Source organism: Calonectris borealis, chromosome 10 (genome assembly GCF_964195595.1).
Source record: "Calonectris borealis chromosome 10, bCalBor7.hap1.2, whole genome shotgun sequence".
Taxonomy (NCBI): Eukaryota; Metazoa; Chordata; class Aves; order Procellariiformes; family Procellariidae; genus Calonectris; species Calonectris borealis.
The window spans coordinates 13,569,751-13,582,150 of NC_134321.1; the positions used below are offsets into that span (position 1 = coordinate 13,569,751).

Consider the following 12,400-nt stretch of genomic DNA (forward strand, 5'->3'; position numbering starts at 1 on the left):
ATACATCTGTTACGCTCTTTTGGCCAGAGGAATAAAAGGGGATGTGGTCCCTCCCCTGTGTGAACAGATTCACCCAAATCTAGAAGAGGCAATGCAGAGAGAAAATAAAGGTGCATTGGGACTCGGTGCTCTTGGTGTTCCCCTTGTGAATCCCAGGTAGAGGAGGAGATGTAAGGGGTGGAAGCCGAAGAGCATATTAACAACATGTAATTACTGGGAAGTACTGCAGGGGCAAATCATACTTGACCAGCCTGATTGCCTTCTGTGGCACAACGTAGAGACGGCAAGAATCATGACTTTAGTAAGGCTTGGGAAACATCTCCCTCAGCATTCTCCTGTGGAAGCTGGGGAGGTATGGGTTGGATTTGGGGGTTTTGGTGCGAGTTGAAAATTGGCTGAAGTGGTTGAGGCTATTGGAAGCTTTGTTGTGAATGAGGAAAGCTGATATGAAATGATAAATATTCTGAAAAATCAGTCTTTTGCTTTCAAAAACTGGATGTTGAGTTTTTTCTTGAGAATTTGGATTGTGACAAATTATGTAGTTGTTTCCTATCTGCAGTGAGGCGTAATGCCATGTTGTATCACAAGGGTGATGAGATTACTGAAGTTTACCAATAAATACTCCAATAAGATAGCGTACATGTAATACAGTGTGATTTGATGGTTTACAGTAAATAATGAATTCAGGGCAGTTCAGTCATGAGAAGAAAATAAATAGAGGATAGTTTTCTTATTCAGTGAGCTTTGTCCAGCCTGAGCATGGGAGGATTAGGTTCTGTTGAAAAAATTTGAGATTATATACTTAAAGGCTACAGGAGAATGCATAGGCACAGAAGGTCACTTAACTTTATGTACAAAATCTTAATCTTAACATTTGCTAGTTTTTGACTTGTGATCGTGTGCATGAATATAGCATACATGTAATTTAAATTAAAATTACAGTATTAGAGCAGCATGAGAGTAAGATCGTTGACCTGCTGCTTTATTTACTGGATGCATAGCCATATTTTAGATACCGTGAAGGGAAATAAGCTAAAGGGATTTTAGTGTCCCCTTTTATATTGCTTTATTCCAGTGTTGCAGTGCAAGCTCTTCAGGCTGTGGTGTTATTTTACCAGGAGGAAGAGTATATTAAATAAAATCTGATAGCATGTGTGTGGCGTTACATAAGCACGACGGTGGTCACGTGGTGAATGCCCTTATAAACTTCACTTAAAAAAATTAAGTTAGAAGAATCATTCTGTGTGAAATAGTTTTTCCTCCAGATGCTATATTCCTTTCCCATCTGGAGGCAAAGTGAGGGTGTGGACAAATAATAGATTCTAGAAACATTCAAGATTGTTCAGAAAATTGTTACTAAGCCACATGATCTTGGTGGCACTCACTCACCAAACTTGGAATTATTTCTGACTCTTTGAGGTTTCTCCTCTTTGTAGTTGGTCCTAGCTGCTGTTGTGGTGTTGACTCAGAAGAGATGGCTTTCCACAATCCCAGCAGCGGGCAGAGTTTGCATCGTGTGATTGCTGTTCAACGACGTACTATTGACAGCTCCTGTTTTATCTCCATTTTATGCTGTTCTGAAATCCTGGTTGAAGATTTGGAACTAATGTTTCTCGGTGTTCATTGAAATACGACATGAACCGCAAAGGCATCTCAGAGAATTAAGAAAATATTCCATATCTTAATTTTTAAAATAAAAGATTTTTTTTTTTTTTAATGTGGATGAAGTAGGGCAGAGGCCTTGACTCATGATTTCTGAATGCTCGTTGTTGCTGTCTTGTGCCTGGACAGCCTAGGTGTCCTTTTGACACTTTCAAGCAGGAGTGGTTTACCTTCTTCGCTAAACACATTGCTGCGTACTCATCTATAGGACTCAGCTTTGCTTGTGAATGGTCATCCCTCACAAAGCAAAGAATTCAGCGTGCTTCACGTTTAGAACAGAATTTATGAAAAGATGTGCTTACATCTCAGAGCAGTCTTATGTCTGAATTAGAGCTTTGTTTAATTTCCGTATATGTGCTTAGACAAGGGTTGGCTGAAAACTAAAAATTGTGGAGCCTTTCAGACAAGTGGGCTGCATTTCTTTGACAGCGTAGCTTGGTATCCTCTGACCACCAAGAGATGATACTGGAAGCAGGAAGATGAGATGCCTTATTCTTTACTTGGATTTGTAGCAAAGCAATAGGGAGGAAGACAGTCCATGCTTTCAAAAGCAGCAGATATGGGATGCGTTTTGGTCATGCAGTTGGGCCTTAAAGGTTTGCTGCTCCTCTTCAGCTGTAAGCAGGCACTTCTACTGGAAGATATTAAGGTGGTGTTTCTTGCGTTTGGCACTCTGCTGCAATGTATGATCAGTTTATGCCTCTCAAGTGTTTTTTTTCTTGTTTGTGTGCTGATTCAGGCAGGCTTGTTCTTGATGTGTTTCTAAACCTTAGGGCTGAAATGGTGCTTTCTTCGTTTATCAGTTCCTCTCCGTTCTTGGATGTGAGCAGCTCTTAGCAGCTGGGCTCTGAGAGGTGATCTTTGTTTTAAACTGGTTGGAGTCTTCTGCATTTAAAGTGGGGTCTGTTTTTTTGTAATACATATGTAATACTCCTTTTATAAATGCTGCATTTATAATTAGTGTTTTCTCTAGTAGATTATTGAGACTAATTATTTTAACTTCGCAGTTTCTCATCAGTATTACAGGGAAGTATGGTTGCTATATCTTTCATATCAGAAAGATGCACTCACAGCATTGGGAGGCAGCAGGATGACTAGGTTCTTATCTAAAGAAGCTATGAGCAATGGCATATGGTTGATAACTTAATGGAAGTTAGATAAATAAAGGAAAAGAAGCTCTGACATATCAGGGGAAAAAGTCATTAGTGGACTTTTTCTGTATCCTGTTTTCTATTAGTCTGTACTAAACTGCTTTGAAAATCTTAGTGGGCTTTTCCTTTGGTCTTCAAATATCGGGTTCTGTTCTTATATTGAACACATTCGTTTATCTCAAGGGCTGAACTGTTTGGTTGCTTTTGGTTTCTGTTTTGCATTTTTTTAATCTGCATTTGAACACATAAACTTCTCTTTTCTCACCCTTTTTATAGACCTTTACATAATGCTTTAGGAACATTAATGTGATTATACAAATAAAATTTAAAAAGTGAAGCAAATCCCTTTGCAAGTGATGTAAGATTTCAACGCATGGCTCTTGATTTATATGATGAGATATAATCAATTCCCTTGTGCCATTATTAGAAAACAAAACGTGAGTGAATTTCTCAGCGAAGTTTGTAGAAGTTTTATAATGGTATCCAAGTTTTCCATGTTTACCTACGTTGTTTGCATGCAATAAAGTCTGTCTCTTTAAAGTTGCACTCAATATTGTTTACTTTCTTTCTGTGTCTGAATGCCTAATTCCCTAAAAGAAGAGGAAAATATGTCTCTAGTGGATTGCTAAAACGGGCCTTGCACTATCTTCATGGACAAGATGAGATAGAAGTTGTTTTACAGACAGCATTTTGAGGACAAAAATTGGGTGCTCAAAATAAACGCAAAGAAATGCCAAAGATATTGGTCATAGCTGGTCTCAGTCAAATTCCTATTGATTAGGACAGAACGCTCTGCAGTATTTAACATCATTCTGTTGGTAGGTGGGTGGACTGAGTTGATCCAGCCTCAACTCCCTACTTGAAACTTCTATTGCTGTAAAGCTAAAGAAAATATGTGAAAGTTTAGAACTGTGCTATAACTTGTGGGGATCCCTTACATAGGGAAACTAGATATGCATAAGAGAAACAAATCTAATACTGAGGGCCAGTTGCATCCTTTTCAGTGCTTCCAGGTTTGTATTTTAAAGGCCAGACAAAACAAAGATGAATTTTAGTTATGTACTTCAATCTCTTGGAAAAAAAAAAACAAACCTACATTTAGAGTATTTTAAACCATGGACGAATGTCTCCGTCAGTCGGGGTCAGAGTGAAATGGAATGAAATACTGTACTGGTGTTCATGGTCTGCTCAGAAAACAGGAAGTGAGTGATTTAAAGCTGCTCCGGCTCTTGTTACTTGATCCGGTGGGTGCAGATCAACTCCCTGATTCACTTCTCTGCTGGTTCCACGTCTGACCTTTTGAAGGAGGTGCGATTCCAACTTGGTTCTTGTGTGATCTAATCCACCTCCTCCAGTCACCAAAGCGCACTGTAGCGTTGTTCTGGTCAGATTCTAATTCCTACATACGTTATGCTCTTGGAACAGAGTTTATGGTCAGTTAAGATGCTATGCTGCATACTCCTTTTACAGTTGATTCGGTATTGAGAATATGTAGGAAAAAAAGGAATGGGCTTGAATGTGTTCTTCCCATTTGCTTTCTTATGTCCTCTTATATGTGTATGGTAACTTTAGATACAGGAATAGATACCATGAATATAAGGGGAAAAACTGTTTACATTTAAAACAAATATAGATGGGCTGATTAAATCATCTGCAGGGTACTGGATAGGTCAGCATGAAGTGCTGATTTTCAGAGGTTGAGTAATGCAGTACTTTTACCTTCACGTGTCTGAGGACAAGCAGCCCTGTCTGAAAGCCAGACCCAGCTACAAAGAAATCAGGTGATTCTTAAAACTCTGAGCACAGCCGGGGGTGGGGGGGGTCTTGCCTCCCATGGGACCGTTGGGGGCAGCATAGATAATCTGCTTTGGTTGGGGGGAAAAAAGCTTTACTTTACATGATTCTGCAGATTTTCAGTGTTTTTTTTTTAATTAGGATAGTGTTTTCTGAAAGAGAATTAGTCAGGATCCAAGACTTTTTTTGAACTTGCATTGGAGACTGTGAGTACCATCAGTGAATGTATGAACGGGAGCCATCCTGTTAAAGCCTCATGCAACACTGGAAAATACTCCTGTATCAATACTCCACTGCAAAGTTTCTCCTAGACATAGGAATTACAGCAAGCTTTTGTCATGGAAAGTGACACTTTACAATCGTATACTCTTTTCAATGTAGTTTAACACTGAGAAATGTGGGAGAACACAGTGTTCTGATACAAGCCAGCTCTGTACGCCATGGCTGAGAACTGCAAACCTCATTGAAAAAGCTTAATCCCATGAAGTGAATTTTTAAAAGTACTTGTTAGTTCTCCTTCTGATAGTTATTTATGGGCTGCATGTCAGATGCATCAAGCCTAATCATTTGAGTTAACTTAAGGGGAGAGAGTAGGCATAACACTTTTGAGGAATGTTTCATAGATCCCTGATTAAAAGCTAAGATGTATTCTGAGTATACGCATACAAGAATAGGTATTTTTAAACATGATCTTTATTCTTCAATGTTGTCTGAGTTCTGTGAAAGATGTTTCAGATGAATATAAGTAGACTGTTATAGAGACTGGCAAATATTTTCTGTAATAATTTCACTGAACTGTTTAGATGAGTAGTTTCTAAAAAATAATATTATAAACTGGAATATTAATAATAAAATAAAGCAAAAAAATCTTTGTATTGTGGCTCCGTTTAAGGTAGAAAACTGCATAGATCTTTTGTGCATCTTCCAGTTCCAGTTTTGTGTTGGGGAGTGACAGGGATGGAAGATTCCTTAGTTCTTGTCAGTTTACTCACCCTGTCTGTGGTTGTAGAAGATGGAAGATTTACTGCCGATATTATCACACATGAAATCACTGAAGTCTTTCAAACCCCCATGGTTTGGGCTGGTACTTTCCGTATGGCAATTTCAATCTTGTAGTGTTTGTTTATTTCTTTGAAACACATATGTTTAGAAAACCTTCTATTTTTTTTAATGTCTTTAAACATTCCTTGTATCACCAGTGTTGCAACTGTCATGATGATTGAAACTGGAGAGGAAGGGGTAGGTTATAGGGAATGAAAGAAGGAAGGGTTTGATTCAAGCCACCATACTTCCAGCCTTCAGAAGTACAACCCTGGAAGTGAATAGAGAGGTGGAGGTAAATGTTAAATTGTTTCTTTCCAATCCATCTAGATAGGTTCTACTGTCTAGGAGGTTTGGCTAAAGGGATCACGAGTATATATTTGAATACAAAAATGCTTGAAACTGAAATCCTAGTGAGTATTTAGAATGGCCTTTTAAGTCTGTTTTGACATTAAGTTAAGATCATATCAAACTATTTTGGTCCAGGCTTTTTAGTGAGGGATTTTTCTCTTACGTGAACACACCTCTTGATCTCCTCATAATATTCTGTAGATTCTCCAAGAATTGGGCATTGATGTGGCATTTGATTTGAAAAATGTTGCAATAATAACTTACTATAATCTGAAAAAGGACGTTTCTTTGGGTTTTGTTTAGAAGCCAGAGATCCAGGGGACCCAAACAATATTTATAGTGGTGAAGCTCATGACCATTGTTATGTGTAGAATTATCATTTCAAGAAGGAATACAGGATTTTTGTTGTTTTCCAGAAACTGTGCAACTGCTAGTTTTTTTTTTCCCTTTTTTTAATCAGTATTCTTTATATTGCCTGTGACTTATTTGCTGACTTATTTGGAGAGCTCTTTATATTCCAGTTACTGAAGGTTTTAGTTTAGCCAATAAACTTTTCATCTACTCCTCTATTTTGATCTAAGTTTCTACAATTTGTTTCCCTCTGAGTCTTTCTTCCTTTTTTTTCCTACAGTCTTCTCTTAGTATTGCTTAATTTGGTGAGGTTGGGAATAGGCATACAAAGATTTGTCTGAAGCCAAGTATGACGTCCTTCATATAGGGCAGCAGGCTTTGTAGAGAACGAAAAGGTGAAAAACATAGTTTTGTTTCCACTTATGCATTGCATCTAAGAGGCAGGAAAAAAGCTAATGTTTTCAGTATTATCCTGTAAGTAAATAATTCTGTGATTAAAATTAATAAGTTAACTTTTCTGGACTGTTTGGAGTTGTCTAACCTAAACGATGTGCTCTACACTGTGTGACATACTGAGAATGAAGCCCAGATCTGCTGAGTCCAGTCCTTCGGTTTGGGATTCTCTTCATCAGTGCTTGTATGTTTTGGTTTCTTACTTTCAAGAGTTAGAAGATAAATGGCGTGGGCCAGGATTAGAAGATGGTCTACTACGGGACATGCAGTGGTTAGAGATTGATTTGAGAACAGTTCCAGCTGAGTAAGACAGATACTAATGGCTTGAATGCTGAGAATTGTACAGTAGCATTTGACAGAACCTTTTTGATAGCTGTAGAATCGGTACTAAGAAAAAGGAGAGAGAAGAAGAAATTATACTGAGAGTTGAGATCTATGCTAGCAGTGTTATTGTTCTGTACGCATTCACAGTATAATCTCTTGGTAAAGATATTGATATTGGTAAAGATATTTATATTGATAAAAATATACTAAAGAAATGATTTCTGGAATGGAGCATTCCCATGGAGAGTTCAGTTCTTGGATCTGAATTTTGAGGTTTCAGCCCTTCAAAAATATGTTGTGTATAACTTTTCTCTACTAAGGACTTTTGTCCAAGTACTTAATATTTATTTAGGGGATAAGTATTTTTTTTTTATTGCCAAATTTTCAGTATTAAAAGCTTGGTATCTAATGTAGGGCCTTCAAGCAGAGTGGTTACCTATCCGAGCATCCAGCATTAGTATGGATGCAACAGGTAGCAACATAAACATATCACAAAAAAATATTTGGTTACGTGCAAACTGGGGGGGGAGGTGGGAAATCTTATTAGAAGATGGTTTGCAGAAGTAAAAGAAAAGCCAAAATGAAGCCTTGTTAAACTCAACTGGTTTAGTCTGATCAAGCTGAGCCTAGATTGGTGATCTTTAAAAGCTTATTTCATTCTTCTCTTCTCCTTGAGAACGCCTTGAAATAAGTAATACAATAGCAAGCTCATTAAGGTCAAACTTTTATAGCATCTGGGAAGAGCTAAATAAATTTTAAGTATAAGTGGTGGCCAGTGCTGCACTTTTCCTAAGATAATCCTAACAGATGGAACCCCACATTTTAGTGACAATGATGCTAGCCATATATTTATGAACACTTAAATTTTTGCAAGAAAGCTTTGAGGACTTCTTTTTTTTTCTTTAATATATGGAATATCATAGACTAGGAGATGGTGGATTTTTGTATTACTAATTATTTTGCAGTGATAGTTTACAAGATTTCATTGTACTTGGTGTTGTACAAATACATTATAAGGAAAGGTTTTTTGTTCTGAACATTTTACAGTTGAACTCAACCAATTCAAAGAAGCCTATGAAACGATTTTTGTAGAAGGGGTGGGAAAACAGTCACATAGGTGCATGGATGGGTATTGTAGTGCTACACTTTTGATGGTGCAGGTGCTTAAGGGGAGTACATTGAGTAAACTATTCCGTGGTGTGGGTATATCTGTTGATTTGCAGATAGTATGTAGGTATTGCAGCACAGATGATGCAAATATTAACATAATTATGGCCATGATAATCTTAGAGTCTTATGAACAGAAGTAGAACAAGCTAAGAGGCTCAAACCTGTGGCAATTCTAAATGATGGGGTATGTTCTCAGCCTGTTCACTTTCTATTTTTTGAATTGTGGACTCTTCTAGAAGGTCAGTCATCTTACAAGAGAGCACGGTGTGATATGTGGCTTTGTGCTTGTGATGCACTCCTGTACAATTAATTGCTTCATTATTTTTTTTCTTGCTCTTTCATCAATAGGTGACAAAGAAAGTCAAGTCCATGCAGATGTTCCATACTCCTGTGACTTATGCTATGCAGGGTGACAGAGTAGGTATCTGTGTAACCCAGTTTGATCCCAAACTGCTAGAACGAGGCCTAATTTGCACCCCAGAATCACTTCACACCATCCATGCTGCAATAATTTCCTTGAAGAAAATCCAGTATTTTCGAGGATCTCTTCAGACCAAGGCCAAGTTCCATATCACAGTTGGTCATGAAACAGTTATGGGAAGAGTGATGTTTTTTAGTCCAGCCCCTGCTGACTTCAACGAAGAAATTCAAGAAAATGTTTTTGATTTTGAAAAAGATTATCTTTATCAAGAGGAATATTTGTCCAAGGACTCAAATTCTTCAGGAGAGAATAAAGAAAATGACCAGGCAGAAATCCAGCTCCCAAGACAACAGTGGGCTTTGCTAGAGTTTGAAAAACCAGTCACTTGTCCTAAACTGTGCCTTGTGATTGGCTCCAAGCTGGATACAGATATTCACGCAAATACCTGCAGGTTGGCGTTCCATGGAGTGCTGCTACAAGGTATGGAAGACAAGAACTACATGGAGACTTTCCTTCCAAAGCTGAAAGTGTATAAACTGAAGCACAAAGAAGGACAAGTGGAAAGGGTAAGCTCTCTCTTTAATGCTATCCATGGGAAGGGGAAATATTTGTTCTGCGTAAGTACATATATTGGTAAGCTACAGAGTTTTCACTGTCATGTTCCAGAGTCTCACATTTTTCTTATGTTTGTATACCTAGTGTATTACCTCTTGGCTGCCTACAAACAGTCAGAAATCAGTGCTTAAAAGCAACTAGTTTGTTCAGTTCAATGCAGTGTTGAGTAATTTGATGCTGGTTTTTCACTGATACTTTTGATGTCTAGCCGCTCTGTTCTTCCTGCAAACTTGCTTTGCTTGTGTACCTTCCTAAGTGGCTCATCTGTTCTCTTCCCCGTTGACAAAACTTCCAGCTTTCCATTGACATATTTTACATAGTTATTCTGCCGTATGTTGAAAATCTAAAGCCAGTGTAAAACAAATAGAAAGTAGCATTAGATTAAATAACACAAAGGACACTATTCTTGTATGCATTTTCACAGCTTATTAAATAAGAACCTCAATTATTAACATTTATTTTAGTAGGCAAAAAGAATCTCCTACAAGATGCCTTATAGAGCTATAGCCTGCTGAAGTTGGGGTCAAGCTCGTGACATGGAGAACTTGGAACCTCGATTAATGCACGTTGTTTCTGTGTTGCACAGGTGTTAATCTGCTATACTGCATGTACTTGACCCACCTTGTGGCAGAAAATAGAGGTGCTTTCTGGAGGAGTTAGCATCTACAGTAAAAATCAATTGGGATTTTTTACTGTCCCTTCATAGATACCCTGTCTATAGTGGTTGGTATTATTACATTGCTGTCATAAGTTTGATCTTGGTGGTGGTTACCTTTCAGTAATCAGTGGAGAACCATTTGTTTATACATACCATATGTTTATACATATTTCATTATGAGTGGTATAGGTGGAAATGTACAATATATAAATAATTTAATTGCTTACCCCTAAATGAGCAGAGTTGATGTAAACTTTAGCAAATGTTTACTTGATGTATTAGTGCAGTAGGTATTTTATTAACTTTTGGGTAAAGGACTATTAATTTTTATTTTCCTAATCCAAAACCTGATTGTTTGAAGAAAACATTTAGTGTTCTTCCTTCTTTTCAAAATTCCATAAAGCTGTGTTGAGTACTGTATAATATATATCCTTACTTTACAGCCCATGCTGCTAATATCCAGAGAGACCTGGCTTACCGACTCCTTTTGTTTCTCTGTGGCTGTAGGAATATGAATGAGAACAGAAGATTGTGGAGACACATGCTGCTTGTGTTTTGTTTAACTGAAATGAACTGGTCTCGGATTCTTTCTTTATTTTTACTCCCCATGCATGGCACTAGTCTATGGGAGTTGAAAACTTGCAGAGTACCAACTGTGTGAGTGTGAGTTGTCTGACTGGGTTAACAGTTTGCTCTTAGCCTCGGTCATGTATTTTTAATTGTTTTTATTTAGTGTTATTTTCAAATCCTTTGCCAGTTTACTTATTCTGCTATCGATTTTACTGTGTAAATAATGGAATAACCTTAATCAAATTATGCATATTTTATTTTCTGGTCCAGAAAATAACCAATGAAAGTGGGTTATTGAACATTTGACTAAGAGTCATTTATTAGGCTGATATATGAGTGAACTGTTTTGATATCTTCCCATGCCTTTTAAAATATAGAGCTGGGGGTTTTATTTTATCCTGTCTTCATCTGTCTCTCACTGTGCCGTATATATGGGCCTTGATCACTGTCTGTATGAACACTAATTGGCCCTGTAAATGAAAGTTGCCATTAAATAGTCTGTGTCTGCAGGTTAGGTTTGTTCTCGGATTCTGCCTCCTGTGGTACTGTAGATACTCAAGAGTTGGCACTTTCCCTGATGCGTGCCAAAAGGACAGTGGAGCAAATGTCGAAGAAAAGTTCACGATGTAAAGCCACAGGGGCACGCAGGGACTTGGGAGAGTTGGTGGGAAGAGGATTGTGCCAGTTATAAAGGACCTTCTGGGGAAGTACTTACAGCGTTAGTTGAGGTTGCTACTAACTATTAGGTCTATGCTTTTGCAGAGCAGAGAGCAGCAGGAACAATTGGGTGGTACAGTGACTTATTTTAGTACACAAAGTCGCTAGCTAATAGAAAATCTGAATCAACTGGTCCCACCCTGCTGCTGATGGATGGCTGGAGATTAGGATCGCTGAATTTAGGGTGTCTATTCTTGGCACTGATACAGGAAAATTTCTTTCTCTGTTGAGTAAGGAAGCTCCCCCCTCCTCACCTTCCCTGGGGAGGCATAAAAAAGAATAATAATTAAAAAATACATGTTACCTTCACGAGAAGTGAACTTTTCCTCCAGGGAATGCTGCTGGGGAAAATCAGCTTCATAGCTTCCTGAAAGGGTGGGAGAGAGGGAGGCAGGGGCACGTAATGTCCACCATCCCGGGTTCAGCATGGGGTGGAAACACGCTCTTGGAACCAGGCTGTAGTGGAATTCAATAGTACCCATCTGTAAAATGCTGCAGCTAAGCTGATGTGGGCTCTCCCAAGCCCCCTGCTTGCTGCTAGAATTAAAATAAATTCCCTGCAGTTTAACTACCAGTTTACCCAGGAGAAATCAGGCATTTATGGTTTGGCTTTTTGTTCCTATTCTGATTAATTTCAGAGCACTGATGGAATAGTAAGAATTGTAAATTCATTAAGTTTCAGCATCACAGTACTTTTCTTTTGTGCCCCTTGTGCATGGCATGCCCCTGGATTTTAAGGTTTATTTTTTTAATAAAAGAAGAACATTTATTCTCAAAGATTTTTTGGCTCTCTAAGAGCAAAGTGTGACATTTTTGCTGTTGCACAATCAAATCTATGAACTGGGTAAACACCATATTTTAAAAAGGTAAAAAATCATACTTAAACTAGTAAACGGTCTTGAATTAGTACATTTTAGTGAAAAGTCATGCCTAAGCTTCCTGGTTTTTCTCATCTGCTCAAGTGATGGTAAATGTTCTACAAAAATTCAAGTACCCTTGCACTTCTTTTGTACTGCTCACCATTTCCTTTTGTTATCTTGCCTCTTTAATGCTAAGACTTGAGTAGAGCAGCACTGGTAGAGAAAGAATCAAAGCCTTACTACTGTTGTTCACCAGGATCTT

The 12,400-nt window shown here is 38.0% G+C and overlaps 1 protein-coding gene across 3 annotated transcripts in view; it reads left to right on the top strand.

The window, feature by feature from the left end:
• Positions 1 to 12,400, top strand: part of EEFSEC (eukaryotic elongation factor, selenocysteine-tRNA specific) — a 129,848-nt gene that overhangs the window by 65,285 nt on the left and 52,163 nt on the right. For all 3 annotated transcript variants that reach the window (XM_075158926.1, XM_075158925.1, XM_075158924.1), the window contains exon 5: positions 8,646 to 9,284. In XM_075158926.1, the coding sequence (XP_075015027.1) occupies positions 8,646 to 9,284 (639 nt within the window). The remainder of the gene's footprint in view (positions 1 to 8,645; positions 9,285 to 12,400) is intronic.